Source organism: Podarcis filfolensis (genome assembly GCF_964270895.1).
Source record: "Podarcis filfolensis genome assembly, chromosome: 16".
NCBI lineage: Eukaryota > Metazoa > Chordata > Lepidosauria > Squamata > Lacertidae > Podarcis > Podarcis filfolensis.
The window spans coordinates 1,597,509-1,622,108 of NC_139620.1; the positions used below are offsets into that span (position 1 = coordinate 1,597,509).

At 46.4% G+C, this 24,600-nt stretch overlaps 1 protein-coding gene and 1 long non-coding RNA gene across 3 annotated transcripts; both read right to left on the reverse strand.

Annotated features, from left to right (window-relative positions):
* Positions 1 to 1,500: 1,500 nt before the first annotated feature.
* On the reverse strand, positions 1,501 to 4,651 carry LOC310751579. The gene is made up of 3 exons (XR_014542620.1): positions 4,523 to 4,651; positions 4,242 to 4,372; positions 1,501 to 3,057 (listed from the first exon to the last, which is right to left on the reverse strand). It is a non-coding gene; the product is annotated as an uncharacterized lncRNA (long non-coding RNA).
* Positions 4,652 to 4,657: 6 nt separating this feature from the next.
* Positions 4,658 to 10,357, reverse strand: LOC310751578 (uncharacterized protein). 2 transcript variants are annotated; one of them, XR_014542619.1, is made up of 5 exons: positions 10,080 to 10,357; positions 7,797 to 8,240; positions 7,174 to 7,243; positions 7,068 to 7,137; positions 4,658 to 6,140 (listed from the first exon to the last, which is right to left on the reverse strand). XR_014542619.1 is itself a non-coding variant. In XM_083590869.1 (3 exons), the coding sequence occupies exons 1-3, from the start codon at positions 10,150 to 10,152 to the stop codon at positions 5,809 to 5,811; spliced, it is 849 nt and encodes a 282-aa protein (XP_083446995.1). In that variant the 5' UTR covers positions 10,153 to 10,357; the 3' UTR covers positions 4,660 to 5,808. The 2 variants fall into 2 exon arrangements, 1 of the variants encoding a protein (XP_083446995.1); XM_083590869.1 differs by lacking the exons at positions 7,068 to 7,137; positions 7,174 to 7,243 and having other exon boundaries at positions 4,660 to 6,140.
* Between the last annotated feature and the right edge of the window lie 14,243 nt (positions 10,358 to 24,600).

Genomic DNA, 24,600 nt, shown 5'->3' on the forward strand with positions numbered 1-24,600 from the left:
GGGGTGAATTTTGCCGTAGAGTTCCTCAACCAACAATTGTGGACAATATGTGTCCATTAGTAAAACGTGTGCATTAAATTGCATGGATTAGTTAAAATAACACACAAAAGGGAGGGTATGAAATCAACAGTGCTCTATAGCTATACAAGCCTGTAGTATCTGGTATCTGGAGGTAGCATAGCTGTCAACGTTTCCCTTTTTTAAAGGGAAATTCCCTTATTCTGAATAGGATTCCTCACAAGAAAAGGGAAAAGTTGGGAGGTAGAATGCCTCTGTCAGTGGAAGGTCCACATTTCCACTAAGAGCTTTCAACAACTCCTCCTCTATTTTGAATTTACCTAACACCCTTTCTAAGGGACCCCATTTAAGAGTCCTCTTGTGAGCTTCTGGAGGCAAGTTTAATCTTCATTGAGTGGTAAACTTCTTTCTCTTCCCTCCAGACATTTTCTGCTACAACTCCCATCTGCCCCTGCAGTCAGAAGGCCCAATCATCTGAAGGCATATATTTTCTTTATTTCAAAAATAAATACACCAGTTAACACTGTAGTGCCTGAGGTTTCAAAAGATACATCTGCATTATTATTATTTGCAGAATCTATATACCGCTTTTCAGGCAGACCTCACAAGCAATTTACATAATATTATAACAACAATAAGCATCACATTTTAAAAAAGAATAGTTATAATAGATATAATATAATAAAATAATAATAATAATATAATATAACTTCTTCATTTGGAAGAAAAGCTGTTGCTACTTCAGATGCCCTCAACTGTCCCATTAAAACTGGAACATCCCATTTTCCCACACAGCAGCACAGTGGCCCAGTTTTTTGCCTTGACATGTTGGAGGCTATGAGGTGCATTTGGTAGCACCTCAAAGCGGTTTGCAAAAGATAAAATCAAGGGGGAAAAAATACAGCCCGCCTTTAAAACAGACAAAAGTTAAAATACTGGAAGACACAAGAGCTACCCACGCTGGAAGAATGGCAGACAAAGGTGATTGACTATATGGGACTGGCTGAGATGACTGGCAGAATCCGCGACCAAGGGAAAGAGACGGTGGAAGAAGATTGGAAGAAATTTAAAGTGTATCTTAAGAACTGTTGTAAAATTAATGAGTGCTAAAATGTCATGGGTAAGGTAAAACAGAATTGCAGTGACAAATAATTGGGTAAGAGAAAAAGGATTAAATAATTGGGTAAGAGAAAAAGGATTAAAGAAAGTGAATTATAAGTAAGAAAAGTGATAAGTAATTGGATAAGAGGAAAAAGATCAGAAATTGTATTATAAGTATTGAAATTAGTGGTTGCTGGGAAAATTTAAAACAGGGATGCAGAAAAGGGAGGTATGGGGAATTTGTTGAAACAAGGTTTAAGAAAAATAGGTTAAGAAATTATACGTGTTTATATGTTTGTTTGTTTATGTATTGTCTTGTATTGTTTGTTTAATATGTGTTGGAAAATCAATAAAAAATTTATATATATATATATAAAAAAAAGTTAAAATACTGAAACAGATTAAAAGTGATGTTGTTGTTCAGTGTCTTTATAAACGACAGTGAAGGCACCTGCTTGAGTTCTACAGGCAGGGAGTTCCAAAGTGCAAGCTCTGCCATGCTATAGGGTTGAGTTCTTACACACACAGGGCTGATATTGTGGGGCACCTGTACTAGTGCAATTCTGCCAATCGAAGCGGATGAGTGGGCATATGTGAGGTAAGGCAGTTTTGTATGCAAACTGCTCCCAAGCTGTTAAGGGTTTTATATACAGGCAACTCCCAATTTGCATGGGGATTGTGTTCTGGGTCATCTCAAGCTGCAGTGCAGTGCAGCCCAGCCCAATCCAACCCCAGTATGCGCTTTTACCCCCCACTATGCCCTGTTAAAAGGGACGCGGGTGGCGCTGTGGGTTAAACCACAGAGCCTAGAGCTTGCTGATCAGAAGGTCGGCAGTTCGAATCCCCGCAACGGGGTGAGCTCCCGTTGCTCGGTCCCTGCTCCGGCCAACCTAGCAGTTCAAAAGCACGTGAAAGTGCAAGTAGATAAATAGGTACCGCTCTGGCAGGAAGGTAAATGGCGTTTCTGTGCGCTGCTCTGGTTCGCCAGATGTGGCTTAGTCATGCTGGTCACATGACCCGGAAGCTGTACGCCGGCTCCCAAGGCCAATAAAGCGAGATGAGCACCGCAACCCCAGAGTCGGCCACGACCAGACCTAATGGTCAGGGGTCCCTTTACCTTTACCACCCCATCAAGGTGTTGCTTTGATCATGCACAAAACAGCCGTTGCCAGTCCTAATATGAACACCTTGAAGTTGGCAGGACATTGGCCAATTGGCAACCAGTGCAGAGCTCTGAAAAGGGGTGTTTGTGCTGACAAAGCCACACACCTATCAGCGATCATGCTGCAGCATTCTGCAACAGCTGCAGCTTCCATATCAAGAGAGGAAACCCGCATGTTGCAGCAATCCAGTCTTGAAGTATATGAACTACTGTGACAAGGCTTTCATGGTCTGGGTATGGCTGTAGCTGTCAAAATAGCTGCAGTAGGTAAAAGGCAGCTTTTGCCCTGAAATCTCTAACAATGGCTTTATGTAGATATGAAATAGAACCCCAGAGAGTGGTTCTGCCTTCACAGCTAGAGACAGCAATGTTTCTGAAGATCAGTTGCTAAAAGCAAAGACTCAGGCAGCATTTCCTCTTTATAAGGGTCCCAGGAGGGGGAGATGAGCAAAGCCAAATGATGTTCCCAGCAGCTTTTCCATTGCAGCCACAGGATCAGAGAAATCAGAGAAAAGTTCCTCTTCTTGATTTTCACCTTGGCCCATGACCTTTTTCGGACAGTGTTCTCAAACCGGGTGTCAGTGTCGGCCATCTCCCTCAGCTTGTCTGGCAGTCACTCGGTTTCTTCAGTTGGGTCCTCAGCTCTGAATCCAGGATAGCTAGCTGCAGTCACAGCTGCAGTCACAGGCATCTGGGGCAGACGCGGTGCAATCAGAAACGGAATCATAGGCTGGCGGTTCTGAGCACAATGTACCTTCTCCTCCATTCCGGTCAGCCTGCAGGTGGAGGAGAAAGAGGATCAGTTAAACAACACAGTACAGGAGACTGTGGGAAGCAGCTCCCGAAAGAGCATTGGAGCCCATCTAAACCACCAACTCAGCCACAAATTCAGCAAAAGGCAGATGATTCAATATACCTCTTAGTTCAAGTGTTTAGGGATAGCTTAAGGTCCGTGAATAACCATAGGTCAGAGGTCCTGGGCCCTAAGGAAGTCAGATTATCCTCCACCAGGGCCAGGGCCTTCTCAGTGATGGCTCCGACCTGGTGGAATGCTCTGTCCCATGAGACCAGGGCCCTGCAGGATTTAAGCTCCTTCTGTATGGCCTGTAAGACAGAGCTATTCCGCCTGGCTTTCAATTTGAAATTAGCCTGATCTTTTATTCCCCTTCCTTCCCTCCCCCTCCCCTTCTTATGAAGATTCCCCGCTCTGGGATCCTACAGCTAATTCTCCCCTGGTCTCCTCGCTGGCCCAAATAGGACTAATTTAGCCAGCTAGCCCTGGTGATCATCTAATGTTTATTGGATGGATTTCCTCCCTAAATTGATTTTTGAATTCTGAATTTATTGATATTCACGTTTTATACTGTATTTTATGCTGTTTTTTGTTGCATCAATTAAGTGTTTTAAATTTGTTGCTAGCCGGTTTTCTGAACCGGGAAGGGCGGGGTATAAATAAATTATTATTATTAATAATAATAATAATAATAATTACAGGTTCCTGGGTCTCTCATCACAATTAAGCTAATAACAGTGTGGCTGTGCTCTTCTGCTTTAGTCAGACAATATTGTTTTAATTCTATTAGAATTTAACGTTTTGGGCCAACAATATAATCAGTATTTTAGAAAGAGAGAAGAATAGATTTTCTTTTGGTGCGGGGAGTCACCAAACGATGGAGGGAATCGAGGCCAGATATTTTTCAGCTTGAGGCAAAGGACCAGATGGTGCCGCCACCCCTCACTAAATGTACAGAAGTCGGCCAGTTAAATCTGACTTTGAAACTGGCCGCAGGGCACTGTCCTCTACTGCACCTGTGGGAAGCAGGATAACTTGTGTGGGGGACAGTCGTCACAGACTCTCATGCCAAAACCCCTGAAGTCTCTCACTACTCTTATGATGGCGGTGTCACATAACAGTAGCACCGAACCATCACCCCTCATTTTCTTGACCTACGCATCTCACCTGGACCTCATCATAGGTAGGGGGGCTCATTGCTGTACTGTCGGGTGCAAAAACCATCAAAAGGCGGTTCATCATTGGGTTCTCGGGTGGCGGACGGTACACCATCTCCTCTTGTGCCACAGAGGGAATATCTGCAGAGTGCAACATGAGACACGTTCTTTAGTCCTTGGCAATGACCAATCCCTGTCTTCCAGGATACACAAATGGAAGGTGGGAACATATTTGGCAGGGAGCCTCCATCACAGTTGAGATGGAAGGAAGAGTAATAGAGAGGGTTCTACCTCTGTTCCTCTGATTGGATTTCCCCGCCTCATAACACCTGCAGATCACCACCAAAATACATATAAGGGGTACAAGAACACCCAGTATGATACCCCAATGGATATTTTGTGGAATGCTGCCTGGAACAAAAAATATAAATAAATTAAGAACCTATTGGAACAAGAACATAATAGCTACTGCCAAAGTGACCTCTGCCCCAACATGTGACCAAGAGCAACAGAATAAATAACAGAGAATAAGTGAAAATGCCAATCGGTTTCATTTGTAGGGAAATTCCATAACGGCCAAAGTCATGTTTGTAAGCTCCTTCACGTAATATTTCTCCTACGATCATCTGATAATTGTCCTTAGCATAAAATGAATTGTCAGCTCGTCCCATGAGAAAGCCAATCTATCAATATGACAAGGGGTCATTAAGCTGTTCACGTGTTTTCTCAGAGAGGTCTTTAACTGAACTTTACGAGGGTGGGAAATTAGAGAAATTCTGAGTTTCCGGTTCTGGTTGTTTCACTTACATGTTTAAAATGCTACATTGTGAAATGGTTGCCGGTTATTGAAAGCTTTGGAAAACTATATTTTGTTAGGGGCTGCCATCCCTGCCCCCATTGATCACCAACTGCCCTAGCTCCCCCTCCACCTCCATGCCAACCCCTACCCACTTGCAGCCACACTATGGACCTCACCCTGGTAACCATCCCTCACGGTTGATTCAGCCATTTTGCCATACCTCCTTCCACCCCCAGCCCTCCCATCACAGCTCCTTCTACCCCACCTCCCTGCCACCCCAACCCTGTGTCCCATCCTCTCCCCATGATCCTACCAAAATCCCCCCATGTCCACTCCATCACCCATTGCTCCAGTCCCCAAATACCACTGCCTGGAACAGAGGGGAACGGAAGAGCAGAAAGTCTTTCTCGCTTTAGCTCCACGCTGCTGAGAGATTGACGGTACTTTAAAGGGTGAAGCATCCCCAGTTTCCAGCCTCAATTCCTTGGAAGGCCTGGAAGGGACTCACTGTCTTAAACCCCAGAAAACCATTGCTGCTATTCCGTGTAGACAATGCTAAGCTAAATGTGCCAGAGTTCTGACTCTGTAAGAAGCAGCTTTCTGTGTGCCCTGAGAAATTGTGTGAGCAACTTTCAACAGAAGTCAGGATGTTTCCCATTTGTGTTTTCCTTCAGGTATTTTTAAAAAATGCTCTGCATGTCTGTGCACCTGTCCTTGAATCTCCAACCCTTAAGGATATCATAATTGTTCACTGGCCCAAGCAGCATCTCTGGATAATTTAGGGTGGGAGGAAAGATTGCTCACCTTCATGACTTTCAACTTCATGACGTTCATAATCCTGGCAGATTCTGCGCAAGTCAAACCAAGCTTTCTTTTGATCTGCCGGATTGTGGACCAGGCAGGTGACGATGGAATGGGAAGAGTCTTTTCTCCAGGAGACATGGAGATTCCTGCCGTTGTCAGAAAATGAGAAACTATCTAAAGCTCTCACGTTTTCCCAGGAGATATTGTATGTTCCTGCTACATATGTATGGCACTGCAGGGTCACATCACATCCCTTTGGAGTCTTGATCAAACCATAATAGTTGATCCTTGGTTGTGGTGCTGGATCTGTTCAACACAAAAGTCATGTGAGGTTTGTGCCTCATTGGCTGTCACTAAGTGTGTAGGGCAGCAATGGGGGAACCTCAGGACCAGGGGGAAATGCACCCCCCTGGGCCTCTGTATCTGGTCCATGGGACTCTCTCAAGGCCACCCCCAGGCTGTTAAGATATTTATCCACCCAAGCTGCTCAGTAGTAGCACTATGGTTGTTTATATCATGTGAGTGTCTGAGAGCATGAGACAGGAAGTCTCAGGATTGTTGGAGAGTTTTGTTTCGCTTCTGTGTGTGATGCTGTTCTGTACTGCTGCTGAGAGAGCACAGACATGCTGATGGATTCCTAGTATATAGACTGTAAATAAAGTAGTTTAGAGCTACTGATTGTCTCTTTCTTCTACAATGAGATGCCAGAAGACGAGCGTGCTCCTCTCTGGAGAGAGGGGTCGCTTACCACCTGTCTCTCTGGACTGAGGAAGATTTACAGCCAGAGAATGACCATCGGAGAGATGTCCCGGTGTCTTGGGAAGGTGGTAGCCTTCTCGGGCGTTTTTCCAACACAGGCATCCCCTCTGCTCCACACTTTGCTTGAGTGTGATTTGCCTTGATGGAATAATACAATCATAGAATTGCAGAGCTGGAAGGGAGCCCAATGATCATCTAGTCCAAGTCCTACAATTCAGAAATCCCAGCCAACTAATCCCTGGCGGCTGGACATTCAGCTTCTGCTTAAAAGCCCCTAATGAAGGGGACATCCACCACTTTCCCAGGGAGACCATTCTACAGTCATTCTACCTCTGAAGGTTCTTTATCAGAATATCTTTTATTGTCATTTAAATCCTTTGGTTTGTGCCTTCCCCTCTGGAGCAGCAGAAAACAAGCTTGTTACTTTTTCTACACCGTATCCCTTCAGGTATTTGAAGATGGCTATCGTCTCACTTTTCAGTCATCTCTTTTCCAGGCTAAATAGTCCCAGCTCCTTCAATATATCCTTCAACTCTGAAAATGATGCATGCATGCTTGCTTGCTTGCTTGCTTGCTTGCTTGCTTGCTTGCTTGGATGGATGGTTAGACATCAGTGTGAGTTTGAGAGGCTGTGTAGATATTGGCCAACTCTACAAAGGTAAGAGTCCCATTCTTTACTCCGCCTACTTTCCCCCCTCCCACCACCACCATGTGGCCCCAAGAAGATTCCCTAGGAGGAATTGTGGCCCTCAGTCTGAAACAGAGGTGTTGATGTGGGCCCCAGATTGTGGGTGCTCAGTGGCGTGCTTGCATGCGATGTGATGTCATGACATTATGTTGCATGCACAGCGCTCTGCCTCCACTTCCCTCTGCCCCCTGCCGTGCCTCCACTGACTCACCAGCACCATGGCGGTGACCAGGCCAGGGCCTCTGCCATGGGGCCTCTGCCCGGGGCCCACTGAGGCTGCAGATGCGCCCCGTCAAGATGGTGCCTATGTTGCTTTGTGTGACATCGCACGCACGGCACGTTTTTGTCACCCGGCTGGGCTCCCACAGTGGAAATTCTGTGGGTCCCGAGGCGCCCAGGGCCCATCAGAGATGGTGCCTATGGTCTGAAAAAGGCCTCCCATTTCATCCTATGACCATCCTTTTCCATGCTCAGCTCCAGCACAAACTCAAGACTGGAGAAAAACAATTGCTTACCGTAAAGAGTCACATTAAAAAAGTGGTCTTCAAACTGTTCTGCATCAAACCAGACACGAGCTTTATAGATTACAGCATCCTGCCTCTCCATCTTCCTGATTGTAAGAGTGGTCCTGTCAGCCATCAGCAGCCGACGTCCAAATATGTGCCCCAACATTACATTAGTCACAAAATCATTTTCCCCAAATAACCAATGACCTTGTAGGTTCATCCTTGTTGCTAGCCACATGCTGAAATTTGACTCCTTCAGCTTCCAATCTCTGAATTCACAAAGGCGATAGGGCGCTCCGCTTACAGGGCTAATGACGTCCCATTCGATTTTCTCCACTGGTTTTCCCGGGGGGACCTTTACAGGAAAGGAGACCTGTCCTCCCACGACTCCCTTCACATGCTGGGATGCATTCATCGATGCTTCTATCTTCATCGATGCTTCACCTGAAGTGCCTTTGGGGAAGCAAAGAGGGGCGCCATTGTTGTTTGCATGTGGAATTTATACCCCACTCTTCCTCCCAGAGGCGGGGCTAGTTGCTCCAGCACCCAGAGCGGCGCACATGTTGGGTACCCCGCGGGGGCAGGGCTAGCAGCCCACGGGTGTGGGGCTAGCATCCCAGGGGGGGTGCACTCCCCCTGGAATGACACCCGGGGCGGGCTTCAAGGGCACCCACCGCACCCCACTTTCTTCACCAGTGCTTCCTCCTACAATTGAAAATATTTTTTTGTTTAGTAATGATATTGGAAAGCTGTTACATGCAGATACAAGGACACTCAGAAGGGAGGGACTAGAGGAAGTCAATCAATATGTACATAAGGTTGGGCTTTTAAAGAATTAAGTTCGTTTTTATCGTTTATTTGTTATGGTGGTGGGTAGGATGATGTTTCTCGTATTGTTTTCTTCTTTGACATGCTTTTTTGTTTTTGTTTTTGTTTGTTCTGTTATGTGATATTTGTTATAATTGTGGAAAACCTAATAAAAAATAAAAATAAAAATGAAGGAGCCCTAAGCAACATCTCTGTCCAGAATGTCAACGTGGGGGAGTCATTTTCAAAACAGTTACAGGCCACATTTATATCAAACTCTCCAACTTTTCTGAGATAAAAATAGGGGCGTTCTATTCAACATCTGTCTCACCCCCTATATATATGCACTGCCAATAAGGGGCAAAGGGCAGGCCTGGCTGAGCTGCCCTACTGGGACTTACTTTTAAGCAAACATGCAGTAATAACAATAATAATAATTATTATTATTAATATCATTATTTATACCCCACCCATATGGTGGGTTTCCGAAGCCACTCGTCAAACAATAAAAACATCCTAATAAAGGGCTGCCTTCTGATGTCTTCTAAAAGTCAGGTAGTTGTTTATTTCCTTGACATCTGCTGGGAGGGCATTCCACAGGGCAGGCGCCACCACCAAGAAGACCCTCTGCCTGGTTCCCTGTAACCTCACTTTTCGCAGCAAGGGAACCGCCAGAAGATCCTTGGAGCTGGACCTTGGTGTCCGAGCAGAACAATGGGGGTGGAGATGCTCCTTCAGATATACTGGGCCTTTGAGGCTGTTTAGGGCTTTAAAGGTCAGCACCAACACTTTGGTATTTGGTGCTTTGAAACATACTGGGAGCCAGTGAAGATCCTTTAGGACCGGTGTTGTATGGTCCCAACGGCCACTTGCGGTCACCAGTCTAGCTGCTGCATTCTGGATTAGTTGTAGGTTCCAATTTAAAGGAGAGGTTGTTTCATAGCTTTAAAGGAGAGGAAGGGGAGCCCAGGTAGCAGGAATGTTATGGCCCCAGCTTAAACCACAATTTCCCATGGCACAGAAACAAAGTGGGATCGCTTATTGTTACCCACGAGTGCCAGGGCTAAATAGGAGCACTCGGAGACTCTGTTATATAAGACATTCAAAGTCGTAACATTTTCTACCATCTTTTGAAGGGCTAAAAAGAGGACACATTGGCCGACTTCTACATTTAGCTACCGATCACTATGACGACTCAACCCATTAAAAAGAGGGTGTGTCCTGGAAAAAGAGGACATCTGGCAACCCTAAATTGTTCCCCCAGAAAAGGATCCTATGATCATTGTTGGTCCTGAGGTTTTCTTAAGAGATCCCCCTTTCCCCACACAGAACTACAATTCCCAGAGTGGTTCAACAACCGATCTCTCTTCCCAATGAACACTTTAAAGGCTGGAAGCCTTTCAGGTCCCATTCTGATAGATTTGGCTTCAACTGAGAACTGAATGGAATTCCTGCCTCCATACCCACCAGTTTTGAATGACTTACCAAAGGAAGAAGAGATCAGTAGGACAAAGGTGAGAAGGACAGGAAGGCTTCTGTGAGTGACATCCATTGCCATTTTTGTCGGGCGACGCAGCAGGTCTTGGACGTGGTTCACAGAGTGAGTGGCAAGCGGAACGGAGTTGGTTCACCCTGGTTGCAGTACACTCCTTGGATTCTGCTCTCTGAAAGTAGCAATGCGGGAGAGAGGCTGGCGATGTCAATAAGAGTTTTCTGCTGTCATTTCAAGTCATTCCTTCAAGCAGGAAATCCTCTGCCAAGCCCTTCAAGAGAAATCTGGGGTTAGCGAGTACATATCAGTTACGTCACCTCCTTCCATGAAACCACGTGACCCCAGTTGAAAAGCATCTGTGGAATATCAGCAACATTTAACCCTTAGGCAGCCTCACTGTCCAATAAGCATAACGAGCTTTCAGATCTGCTCTCTGTTTTTAAGTGACGCTGTGTATCTTTCCCTCTCACTTTTCGCTCCTTGGCTTTGAAGCTACTTACTGTTGAAACCAAGCAGCTGCTTTTATTATTTTGTGGTTACTTCTCCTGCCTTTTAAATGGTTTATTACCCAGAAACTCCCCGCCCCAGGAGAAACACTTGTGAAGAGCAGCATTTATAAATGTTGTTAATCTGTGAATTAAAGCTGCCCTAAACCTTTTTGCAAGCCCTCTCAGCTCCAAGTTGCTCCAAGTTATTTTCTCCTGTAAAGGGAGGGTCCACGCAACAGCTGTGATTGCTAATAGCTTTCAGCAAGAACCCCTCCTCTTTTTATTTTCTGTACACTCTTCTAAAGCCGCTCCAGTTAACGGTCCTCCTGTGTGATTGTGGAAGTGAGTTCAGTGTAAAATGAATTATGCATTGTGTGACGAAAGGCTTTCTCTTACCCTTCAGGTTGTAGGATCTAAATTAACAAGAATTGGGCCTTAAATTAAGCGTCGTTTGTGCTCTGAGCCCCAAAACCCATCCCTCATGGAAATAAAGACACAGTCTTTATTTAGAGACAGAATTTAGTTTAAATGTTAATGGGCAAATTTTGGCCACTACTTTATTGAATACACAAATGTGACTCGTATTGACTTAGGCATTGGTATCAAAACTATAACTGGCTCCTGCCCCACCCTTCAGGAAGCCTGGAAGGGTAAACAACCAGCTGGGGGATCTCCGACAGTGTATATTGACTGGGTTCCCGGGGGTCCTGGCATGGCCATAGCCCCTCTCCGGGCTTCGGATGAGATCCAGACGCTCAGATTCCTTTGACGGAACAGCCTATTCATTGGAGGGGCAGGTGATGGCCGCACCTCCCCTCCCCACATTCCCCTAAACCAATGCCTAACCGCCAAACTGTACAAAGTTGTGACGATTGCTAAGAGGTAGGCAAAAACCAAGTGGCCACAGCAGCGGCGTAGCGTGGGTTGTCAGCACCCGGGGCAAGGCAAGTAATTTGCGCCCCCTAACCCCTAACCTGCCGCCACTGCCAGCTTCTTCTTGCTGCTGCCTGGGCTGGTCTGGTGTGGTTCTCTCCCGCGCTCAGCACTGCGCTGGGCGGCCGCTGCACTGTCCCTCCCCCAGATAGTCCCTCGCTCTCTCTCCGCACCGCATGCCTGGCACCCACCCCCTCTACAGTGGGAGGCAACCCGGCGGCCCGGATCGGATTTGCACAGCCAGCACTGCAGTGAGAGAGAGTGAGTGAGCCAGGTAGGGGCAGAGAGCTGCGAGTGCGAGCGCGCCCCCCCAGATGTTGCGCCCGGTGCGGCCGGCCCCCCCTGCACCCCCCACGCTACGCCACTGGGCCACAGCCAATCTGCCACATTGGGGAAAATTCCTACCCGGCCCGCGTTCCAAAACTGGCGACCAACTGAAGTGCAAAGCAAGACCAAAGGTAAAGGTAAAGGGACCCCTGACCAGTAGGTCCAGTTGTGGCCGACTCTGGGGTTGCGGCGCTCATCTCGCTTTACTGGCCGAGGGAGCCGGAGTACAGCTTCTGGGTCATGTGGCCAGCAGGACTAAGCCGCTTCTGGCGAACCAGAGCAGCGCACGGAAACGCCGTTTACCTTCCCGCCGGAGTGGTACCTATTAATCTACTTGCACTTTGACATGCTTTTGAACTGCTAGGTTGGCAGGAGCAGAGACCGAGCAACGGGAGCTCATCCCCATCGCAGGGATTTGAACAGCCGACCTAGGCTCTGTGGTTTAACCCACAGCACCACCTGCGTCCCTCACAAACATGGATACAAGTATACAAAAAGAAAGCAATGTTGCTAGCGGTACCTATTGCACTTTGATGTGCTTTCGAACTGCTAGGTTAGCAGGAGCTGGGACTGAGCAATGGGAGCTCACCCCGTCATGGGGATCCGAACCGCCGACCTTCTGATTGGCAAGTCCTAGGCTCTGTGGTTTAACCCACAGCGCCACCTGCGTCCCAAGGCCAAGCATGACCTAATTAAAGGGTGGGTGGGCGGGTGTTCAGCAGTGTGAAGTAAAAGGAGGTTCCTATGTCACACTGCCAACCCCCAACCTTTGCCACGATGCTGATTGGCTAAAGGCCAGTGGCATAACGGTGGCACCACTGGCTTGGAGCACGGCAAGCCCCACCCACAAGCCAGTTGGGGAAGAGTTTCAGGGGCCGAGCACAACATGGACCCTCTGTTAGGGGGCTCCAACATGTCAAGCCTGTGCTTGCATAAACTCTGTTTGGATGAGGAGAAAGACAGTCCCTCTCAGGTTGTTGTGAGGTGTATATCTCAACACGCATGCATGTCCAGCAGGCTGGTGTATTCAGCAAAATCAAATCAAAATATTTATTCGGCTTTACGCCCATCATGAAACACAACACAACAAATCAAATCAAAACAAATCAAATCAAATAAAACAGCGGACTCGTACAAGCCACAATTAGTATAACACAGTTCACAACTCACAAGGACAGATATTAGCCATTAGTATTTCAAAGTCGGCGTCTTCACCTTCACCCTCACAAGCCGGCAATTTAGGTCTATAAGGAGACTACCGGTAAGCAACACAGACCGTTCCTTTGAAGTCCTACTCCCACCAGGACTAAGACTAATATAAGTTTCTCCTTCGAAGCTTATCGCAGGGCCCACCGCGGGTCGGTCTCAGATGAAAGGGAAACTCCCAAAGGCCTCACCTTAAACAGGGGAGTTTCTCTTCGTGTCGGAGGTGCGGGTCCGAAGCACACAAGTTTGGCACCACCCAGATCAATCCAAAGCAATCCTCCTTCATCAAACTTAATTAAAATCTGGCATCACACCAGTGGAGAGTCCAGCAATTACTTGTCTAGCAAAATGCAAAACTAAAGTAAATAACTTACTCCAGCGGTTGTAAAATCCAAATCAGGAGAAGAGGTCGGAGAGAACTGGAAGGAGGAACCTTACACGGTGGCCATCTTGGAAAGGACCCCCCACTGGTGTATTCAGCAATCAATTCCGAGAGGAAATCTCGGCATGGGTGTCTGTCGTGAATATGTGTTTACCCTTAATCTTATGCTCCATAAACAAGTCACACACTCCAGGAAATAAGGAATACATGAAATGAAGAGAGACAGAATATATAGATGCTGCTTCAGGGAGACATGGGTATGGGGGCAGCAAATCATCCAATACATATGCACCTTAGACCTAAAGCGTAAAAGAGTCTCTGACTACTCCAAAGTCCAGAGAGTGGTTGCAACAATGTGCCACAGACCCACACTATAAAGAGCGAAAATAAAGGAGGGAGATTTATATATTTGATCTTGTAACCTAATGGAACACAAAATTAGGGATTAGAATGAATGTGAGAACTCTTTTACTCCTTGGTGCCATATCTGTACAGAACCCAGTTCTTTTTTTTACAGGAAGGCATTATTAAACTTTGCTGGCACACAGCAGACTAGTTTGTGGATATTTTGCATTGTGCATTTGGAGGTCATGATATTTACTCATACCATGGTTGTAGCCATGGGTTTGTAGCTTTTGCTTTTTGCTTTTTTTGGCCAAACTCTCTTTCGAAGATGCCCAATTTACAGGCTCTTCTCTTAGCTTGTGGAAGTGACTTAAATACATGGACGATGCGTTTTGTGATTAAAAGGCTCCCTCTCATTAGAGCTGCACACTGGATTCGGCCAAGGCACAAACCAATTTGGGCATCTTTGGAGGGACTCAGGTGTTGGAAGATATGGTTAAAGAGATCCACATATTGTTGCAGGTCGAGGTGGATGGAGCAGGGTGGGCATCGCCACAATAACTGAGATGGACCAGTGGTCTGACTCATTAAAAGGCAGCTTCCAGTGTTTGGGAAATGATGGTTAGCATCTATGCTTTCTTCGACTTTCAACAGAAGCATGGAGGCTTCCCATTCATTCTTTTCCCTAGGTGTTTGGGGTTTTTTTAAATGCTCTGTGTGCCTGGGTACCTCTCCTGCAATCCCTCATCTTTAGGGGTATCCCGAGCATCCAAAAAGATTCAGGATTCAGCACTTCTGGGTAGCAATTGTTGGGATACTGCCAGGGAGACGGGGGCATCAGGCAGCCCCCCAGCTGGCTCCAGCCACCGGCCGGCAGCCGGACGATCACCGGTCTCCCTTGGAACAGCATCAATCAGTGACATGAGCCTCAGATACATTTAGAGACCCGTGGACGCTCTATCAGCAGAGTGAATAAATCTTCTCACAGCAGAAGCGGCGGACAGAGCCATGTGTAAGCATTATTTTTCAAGCGTTTATTCAGCATAGTTCAGGAACAAAGGAAAACATGTCTGCTTCCCTTCGTCTCCAGCAAAACAGCAGCAAAGCAAAAGCAATAGACAAAACGGAAATTCCCAGCAGACTGCTGGAATGTAAACAGGCATGTGACACACAACAGTCATGCCTGTTCCCTGTTAAGGTGGAACGGAACTATATCCTAACAGCAATGTGAAGGTTAGGACATCTTTCTCTCATTCAACGCTTGCGTCAAGTCAATTGAGGCTTCGTTTTGATCCGCAGGATTGCTGGCCAAGCACGTGAAGGTGGAGTCAGGGGAGCCTTTTCTCCAGGAGACACAGAGTTTACTGCTGTTGGACAAAAGCTGGTACTTAGATGAACCTCCTGCTGAGGCCCTGGAAAGATTGCCTCTTTCCCAGGAGATATGGTACTTTCCCTGACGAGGTACCTGACACCACAGGGTCACATTGCAGTCTTCTCGAGTATTGGAGTACACACGATAGAGTATCCATGGTACTGGCACTGGCTCTGTTCAACACAAAGAGAAGTCATGTGAAGTTTGTGCCTCGGTGGCCATCACTAACTGTGCTGGGCAGTGACGGAGAGACACGGACCCTCCAAGCATCCTTAAGAGGATTGCGTCCTGTGGCACTCCACACACCAAGGAGTGGCACAACGACATCTCCCTCCCTAGTGCCACCCTCTGTCCCTGACCAGAGATAAAGGAGCACAGCCATTTTCGGGCTATGCCCTGTATCCCCACATCGGTGAGGCGGTGGTCCAGAAGATCATGATCAACCATGCCAAAGGCTGCTGACAAATCTTAGAGAATCAGCAGTCCCGACCCGCCTCGATCCAGTTGTCTACAAAGATCATCTGTTAGTGCGACCAGAGCCATCTCAGTCCCAAAACCAGGATGGAAACCGGACTGAAATGGATCTAAAGCTGATGTTTCCTCCGGAAACCTACCAAGCTGTTCAGCAACCGCTCTATTGTCAGGGAATGGTCTGGATCTGAAGAGTGGGGAATGCAGTTGCAGGCAGATCAGCCTCTCTCAGAAGAGGAAGGGGAATATTCGCGCATCCTCTGCCTGCCGCATTTTCAGAAATAGAGAGACAGGCAGACACAGGCACAGAAGCTGAACAGATTAGGGAGGAGCTACCCAGCTATGAGATAATGACAAGAGATCCTTAAGGGAGGGGTAATTGGGAGACGCAGCAACTGAGAATGTGGGGAAACCCCCCTCCCCACTCAGAGGTCTGAATGTATCAGAGAACAAAGGAGGCAGAGAGGGAGAGGAGCTTCCCTTTGGAGCGCTCCTTGCTGCGGAAGTAGGGAATCGGATTCAGAGTAAGCAACTGCCCTCCTTGCGGAGAGCTGTGTATTTTGTGACTGCAACATGAAACCATAATAAAAGGACTATAAATCTGTCAGCTGCTCATTAATTCTTATCTGTGAAGTTACCCAAGGGAGGGGAGGACTCTCTGAGCTTGAGAGCTGTAAGATAGACACGTAGAATGAGCACATGAGTCAAAGCAAAGAAGTTCTAGTAAAGACTGTCCCCCAAATATTCCTAGAGTGCTCCCCGACCCCTTTGCTGGAATGTTTCCTTTCAGTCTGATCCATTTATAGCATTTCCACCCCTCTTTTTCCTGCAAGGAGTTCAGAGTGATATACCTGGTTCTCTCCATCCTTGCTTAATCCCCACAAGAACCCTGTGAGGTAAGTAAGGCTGAGAGGCAGTGACTGGTCCCCAGGGTTACACCCAGTGAGCTTCATGGCTGACTGGGAGGATTCGAACCCTGATCCGTTTTCAGGTCCTAGTCTGACACTCTAAGCACCACACTGGATGTATGCTTTCTTTGGTGCAGCATAGAGGTGTGTGCATGCATGTAGAAGCTACCCTACTCTACAAAGCTATAATTCACATTCACATTTAGCTGTGATTCCTGCAATTGGGCCAGATGACCTTCCAACTCTACAATTCTCAGATTAATTTCTCGCTCCCTTTTTTTGCCTCTGATCCCTCCAAGCTCTGGCATGTAGCCCACCAGAAAATTGCCCAAGAGGGAATGTGGCCCCCTGCCAAGCTGAAAAAGCTTCCTCACTCAATCCCATGGCCATCCTATTCCATGCTGAGCTCCACCCCACAAACTGACAGGGATGGTGAAATTAATGACTTACCGTAAACAGCAAGGTTAAATTTGTGCTCTTTAAACTGCTCTGCATTAAACCAAACACGCGCTCTATAAATTCCAGCATCCTCTTTCTCCAGAAAACTGATATTCAGCATGGTCCTATTAACCAATGCCAGCCGATCTCTAAACAAGTGTGTGCCATTTAAATCCCCACAAAATATGGTTCCATTGTGGCGTTCAGTCCAGTCACTGAGATTTGCCCTCATCCTCAACAGGTTCTCAGCAGTCTTCTCCTCCAGTTGCTTAGACCTGCTGCTGATATCCGACTGCTCCAGTTTCCCAGCTTTGACCACACCAAGGGAACAGGGCTTTCCATTTGTGGGATGAAAGAAATCCCATTCGATTTTCTCTACTATTGCTGCAGAAGATAGCTTTAAGGGAATGTAGACTGATCTATTCAGGACTCCGTTCACTTGATGGGGCGAATTCTCAGCTGCTTGCCTTAAAGTGCCTTTAAGGGAGTAGGAAAATATTGGTTATTTATTGAATTCATACCCCACCTTTCCTCCTAAAGAAGCCCAGAGCAGCAGACCTATCTGCAAGCCAACAAATTAAAGGAGGTAAAGGTAAAGGGACCCCTGACCATTAGGTCCAGTCGTGGCCGACTCTGGGGTTGCGGCGCTCATCTCGCTTCACTGGCCGAGGGAGCCGGCGTACAGCTTCCAGGTCATGTGGCCAGGATGATTAAGCCACTTCTGGCGAACCAGAGCAGTGCACAGAAACGCCGTTTACCTTCCTGCCGGAGCAGTACCTATTTATCTACTTGCACTTTGGCGTGCTTTCAAACTGCTGGTTGGCAGGAGCAGGGACCGAGCAACGGGAGCTCACCCCGTCGCGGGGATTCGAACCGCCGACCTTCTGATTGGCAAGTCCTAGGCTCTGTGGTTTAACCCACAGCGCCACCCGTGTCCCTAAAAGGGGGTAGGACACTCTAAAAAATAAATAAATACATGAGCCCATCTATGCCATACATTCAATCCTTGGAGCTGATTCGTTTAAATGGACGTTTTTCCCCTGCCAAAGAATTCTGGGAACTATAGCTCATTAAGGGTGCTGAGAGTTGTTAAGGAGTCTCCCAACCATTCTTCTCATAAAGTTGCAATTCCCAGAGGGTCTAGCAGTCAATAACTCTTCCCGGCGCAAATTTCAAAGGACAAATTTCAGTTTCTATATCGTTTCAGAAAGTGCGATTTCGAAAGATTCAGCATAAATGCAAACTGAATGGACTGTCTCCTTCTCCACCTGCATGCCAGCCCTGAAGGACTTACCAAAGACAGAGAAGGTCAATAGGCTGGAGGTTAGAAGAATCAGGAGGCTTCTACAAGTAACCTTCATGTTCGATCCTCTCTGGGAACGCAGTGAGCCTTTGGTGCGATGTGTCCCATAGAGTGCATAGAGGGGCAGAGTTGGACCTCCCCAATTGAAGCCCACTGATTGGGCTCTGATATCTGGTGGAAACAACACAGGAGACTTGCTGGTATTGCCAACAAGAGTTTTATGCAGGAATAAGAAACTCTGCACTAGGCACACATCAGCTTCACGATGCGTTCAAACATAGAAGCAGCTATCAAGCCCTTGAAGAGAAACCTGAAGATCATTTTTTGAGGCTAAGGACAACTTAAATACAAATGGTGTGGCGTATTTTCTCTTCTGTGGAATTCCTTGACAGCAATATGAAACTTATGAGTCAGCGGTAAACAATCCTGAATCCCTAATAAGGATCATCATCCCAGGAACACCATTGGTTTTTAGACCTGCTCCCTCTATTTTTAGTGATGCTGCGTATCATTTTTCCTGTTTCACTCACTGGCATTGATACTTACCTCTGTTGAAACCGGAGTGCTGTTTCTATTATTCTGTGCTTGGTGTTTCATTGTATGCAAGTTTCCCCTAGAGGAAGAACTGTGATTGGGCAGCAGAGATCAGTAGGCTAAGGGTGAGAAGGTTGCAGAGGCTTCTGTCAGTGCCATTCCTGGTTGCTTCTTGCCAGGTATGCAATGAGCCTTGGATGTGCCTGGTGCAGAATGAGAATTGTCAGGTTGGGGGGGGACCAAAAGGGTCATCTAGTCCCACTCACAGCAATCCAGGAATCCCTGGCAGATGGCCATTCAATCTCTGCTTGAAAACCCCCAATGATGGAAGCAGTCCACAGAATGGGTAGGGGGCAGGAGTTGTCTCTCTCTACCTTTGGGGGCTGCTCTTTGCAGGCAACAAGACAGAAGAGGTTCTGGGGATGTCACCTACAGGGTTCTGCTGTCCTTTTGAGGCATGGGAAGATACACCTCAGCTTCAACATGTTAGTCATCAAGTATTAGGCATCCGGGAATCTGATTCCCCCACGGCAGGCGGCCAGGGATAAATAGACAAGAAAAGCTCTTACCGAAGTCTTTCATTCAATATTCACAGAGAGAGGCTTAGAAAGTCAGCCTCTTGGAGTAATGGCATTGCTCAGAGCAATCCCCTCCCTACCTTCCCATCTCAATCGTCAACAGCACCAACCCCCTTACAGTGGCTGCTTAAGACCACTTGTGTCTTAGCTCTTTGCTCTCCTACTTTCAGTGCTCGCCGGGTTCTGGGAGAAGGGGATATGGAATGCTTTCTAGTGACAACGTGTCAGCCAGCTGCTCCAGCTCTGCTTCCCTCCCACCTCTTCTCCCATTATTTCCCAGCTTTGCCCCTCATCTATCTCTGAGTTGTGACCTTCTGCAAACCACTGTTTTAAATCTATACAGTGATACCTCGGTTTAAGAACAGTCCTGTTTACGAACGATTCGGTTTACGAACTCCGCAAAACCGGAAGTAGTGTCCCAGTTTGCGAATTTTACCTCGGTTTAAGAACGGAATCTGAACAGTGGAAGGGCACCAGCGGTGGGGGGGCCTCATTAGGGAAAGCACACCTTGATTTAAGAACGGTCTTGGTTTAAGAATGGACTTCCAGAACAGATTAAGTTTGTAAACCAAGGTAGCACTGTACTGTCTTCCTCTTCTCTGGAAGTTTCAGGAGGAGGGACAGGACAGTCTCCACCATTCCTCCTCAGTCCGTTTCCCTGACATCAGGCCATTGAAGAGGAATGTGGGGTGATTTTGGGGTTGCAAGAACCACATGACCTATTTCCTCTTCCATGCAATCACATGACAGCGATTCCAAACTGTGAGTCAGAGATCAGCAGTGTGTAACCCTCAGTCAGCCTCTCTATCCCATCAACAGAATGAATATTTAGATGTGCACCCTCTATTTTTTATTTTATTTTTAAGAAATGCTGTGCCTCTTTCTGCCCTGTTTTCCTCTCTGTTGTTCGTACTTATTCTTGCTGAAACTGGGCTGCTGTTTTATTATTTTGTGGTTGTATTACACAGAAGTTCCCCCAGAGGAAACATCGTCATTGCGCAGGATTTATAAATGCTGTTATTCAATAAGTAAAGCATTTCTTAGGTTTCCTTCACACTTCCTGAAACAGCCCCCGAAATGAAACAGAGCTTTCCTTAGAAATCTGCACTACTTCAAATTCTGTAGGGCATTTCTCCAACCCACAAATGTCTACAAAATTGTGTAAAATTGTGTAATTTCAGAAAAAGTGGGCCTTAGAGTGCATGGATCCTGACATCCTGGAGAGTGAAGTCAAATGGGCTTTAGAAAGCACTGCTAATAACAAGGCCAGTGGAAGTGATGATATTCCAGCTGAACTATTTAAAATTTTAAACGATGATGCTGTCAAGGTGCTACACTCAATATGCCAGCAAATTTGGAAAACTCAGCAGTGGCCAGAGGATTGGAGAAGATCAGTCTACATCCCAATCCCAAAGAAGGGCAGTGCCAAAGAATGCTCCAACTATCGCACAATTGCACTCATTTCACATGCTAGCAAGGTTATGCTTAAAATTCTACAAGGCAAGCTTAAGCAGTATGTGGACCGAGAACTCCCAGAAGTGCAAGCTGGATTTCGAAGGGGCAGAGGAACCAGAGACCAAATTGCAAATATGCGCTGGATTATGGAGAAAGCTAGAGAGTTCCAGAAAGACATCTACTTCTGCTTCATTGACTATCCAAAAGCCTTTGACTGTGTCGACACAGCAAACTATGGCAAGTTCTTAAAGAAATGGGAGTGCCTGATCACCTCATCTGTCTCCTGAGAAATCTCTATGTGGGACAAGAAGCTACAGTTAGAACTGGATATGGAAAAACTGATTGGTTCAAAACTGGGAAAGGAGTACGGCAAGGCTGTATATTGTCTCCCTGCTTATTTAACTTATATGCAGAATTCATCATGCGAAAGGCTGGGCTGGATGAATCCCAAGCCAGAATTAAGATTGCCGGAAGAAATATCAACAACCTCAGATATGCAGATGACACAACCTTGATGGCAGAAAGTGAGGAGGAATTAAAGAACCTTTTAATGAGGGTGAAAGAGGAGAGCGCAAAATATGGTCTAAAGCTCAACATCAAAAAAACGAAGATCATGGCCACTGGGCCCATCACCTCCTGGCAAATAGAAGGGGAAGAAATGGAGGCAGTGGAGATTTTACTTTCTTGGGCTCCATGATCACTGCAGATGGTGACAGCAGTCATGAAATTAAAAGACGCCTGCTCCTTGGGAGAAAGGCGATGGCAAACCTAGACAGCATCTTAAAAAGCAGAGACATCACCTTGCCAATAAAGGTCTGTATAGTTAAAGCCATGGTTTTCCCAGTAGTGATGTATGGAAGTGAGAGCTGGACCATAAAGAAGGCTGATCGCCAAAGAATGAATGCTTTTGAATTATGGTGCTGGAGGAGACTCTTGAGAGTCCCGTGGACTGCAAGAAGATCAAATGTATCTATTCTTAAGGAAATCAGCCCTGAGCGCTCACTGGAAGGGCAGATCGTGAAGCTGAGGCTCCAATACTTTGGCCAGCTCATGAGAAGAGAAGACTCCTTGGAAAAGACCCTGGTGTTGGGAAAGATGGAGGGCACAAGGAGAAGCGGACGACAGAGGACGAGATGGTGGGACAGTGTTCTCGAAGCTACAAACATGAGTCTGACCAAACTGCGGGAGGCAGTGGAAGACAGGAGTGCCTGGCGTGCTCTGGTCCATGGGGTCATGAAGAGTTGGACACGACTAAACGACTAAACAACAACACAACAAGAGTGCATGGATGAGTGAAAGCAACACGGAAAAGGAAGGGAATGAAATTTAGTCCTTTGCAGCTGTATTTTCCACTAGCATCTGGTATCTGGAGGTAGACTGTTTCTATAAAGGGAAGGTCCACATAACAGTCACCATCCCTAAAATCTCTTGACAACAGCTGCCCCTGTTTGAATACGCCCAACACTCTTTTGAAGCCACTGCATTTAATGGTTCTCTCATGTGATTGTAGAAGCGAGTTCAATATAAATGAATTTACACATTGTGTGGTGAAAGGCTCTCTCTTATCTGCTTGCTTGTAGGATCCAAATGATCTAGAAGGTGGGTTTAAATTAAACTTTAATGTGCACTTACATAAACTCTCTGTGAATGAGGAGAAAGACAATCCCTCTCAGCTGGTTGTGAAATGTATGTCTGAACCCACATGCATGTTCAGCACCTGTGTTTATTCAAGGATTGGATTCTTGTGCTGGAGTTGGTATGCATGACTGTTATGAATATGAGTTTAGCCTTAATCTGATGCCCCATAAAGAAGTTACACACTCCAGGAGATAATTTTTGGTGTTGGGTTCCACCTGTCTTGAGAGATAGTGCAGCACTGAAATGGCCTCCCTGGGGTGCAAGCCTGGGCAGTATGTACAGAGGTCCTGTGATGCCCAGATGACAAGACACCCCTAGCCACGCTGTGGGAATTATTTTCCAGAAGAGGGTTTTGCAAGACTTTTGAATACCGGTAACCTAAGCTGCCTAAACCAAACACCTTCTGAAATTTGCTCTCAGTGCTGCTACAGGTGTGAAATTAGTTCTTAATATTTTTTTTAGCTCTCTATCTGCATCTATATAGAGATTTTAAGGAGCCAGAACTTTGTAGAGCCCATTTTCCCACGGTGATAAAAATAAAAGACAAAGAAGATTGAACACAAGTATTAAGTGCACTTGACTGAGGATGCTTCCTCATTGACCACATGAGGGCACTCCTACACTACAATGGGTAGAGAAAATACAGCAAGTCAAACATTTTTTTATTATTTTTTTTGGAGGGGGGTGGAACTGAGGATGACATGAAGAAATAGACCCAGTAATTAGGAGAGACTGTGCTTCCTAAACACACTCTCTCTCTGTAGTCCCTGAGCTAAGGAGGTAAAAACTAGGCTAATCTACAAGGGTAAAATTCACATTTTTTTTGCCCTCCCCATTTCCCCCTCTGCCCCACAGTGTGTGTCCTGTGGAGTGAGTGGGAGGCTGGAGTTTGTTCACCTTGCTTGCAACCCAGCCCTTTTGGCTCAGCTCAGACAGAACAGACAGAACAGATTATCATAATGTCATGAAGTGGTACCTGCTAATATTTCAGGGCATAAGAAGCCTTACGGGACTTTATGCGGCCTAGGACCCTCGTACCTATGGGACTGCCTCTCCTAGTATGCCTAGCAGAGGAACTTCAGAGATTCAAAACTTCAGAGGAACTTCAGAGATTCAAAAGTCAGAGATTAGTTAGCCTCCCTATCCCATAAACAGAATGGTCTCTCTATTTTGTGTGTGTGATGTTCTGGCACTGATATGGATTTCTCTTGAAACTGGGGTGTTGTTTCTTTTTTGTGGTCACTCCACCTACAAATAAATGGATTTTTTTTAAAAAAAATCTGGAAGCCCCTTCCACGAAAGGAAAGACTTTGAGCAACTTTTATGAATGTTGTCAGTCAAGGAATGGAGCAGGCCCCGTGTTTTCCAGGCCCTCTCACCTCACAGCTACTCTACGCTTCCCCTGGTATTTTCACCCCCATGTCCATCTCAGAAGACGTCTCCAGACCATACTCAAAATCTCCTTCCAGTGGAAGTTGACGCCAGGTGGGAGATAGAGTCCCAACCTTTTAGCGATTAGCTATTAAGTTACTTTACAAAAAGTCTCTCTGGCTTTGTGGTGTGATGGATGTTGAGATGGCGGACAAATGTAGTTCAATTCGCCTTTGCAATTCACACTTCCTGGAACAGCAGGTGAACTGAAACAGGTGTCCTTAGAAACCCACGCTTCTTTGAATTTTGTGGGGTAGTTCCCCAAGCAACAGTAGTGTGCACATTAGCAGAAAGTGTGCATTGGGAATGCCTTGGTTAGTGAAAACAACACACCAAAGGTAGGGTCTGAAATCAATAATAATAATAATAATAATAATAATAATAATAATAATAATAATAATAATAATTTTTTATTTATACGCCGCCCATCTGGCTGAGTCTCCCCAGCCACTCTGGGCGGTTCCCAATCAAGTGTTAAAAACAATATTTCTTTCCCATCCCTGGACTGAAGACAGATGGGAGAACCCGGCCATTGTGATGCTTTGTTTTTCCGTTGGCCACAGGATAGGAAACTGTCAGTGAATGAGAGAAATCTCTCTCTCTCTTTGCTTCTCTGCCTGGTCCAAGACCTTTCAGTGCCAGCATTTTCAAGGGCTGGGGGGAGGTGGCTCCCCCAACCCTTCTGACAGCAGGTAGAGTTCTTCA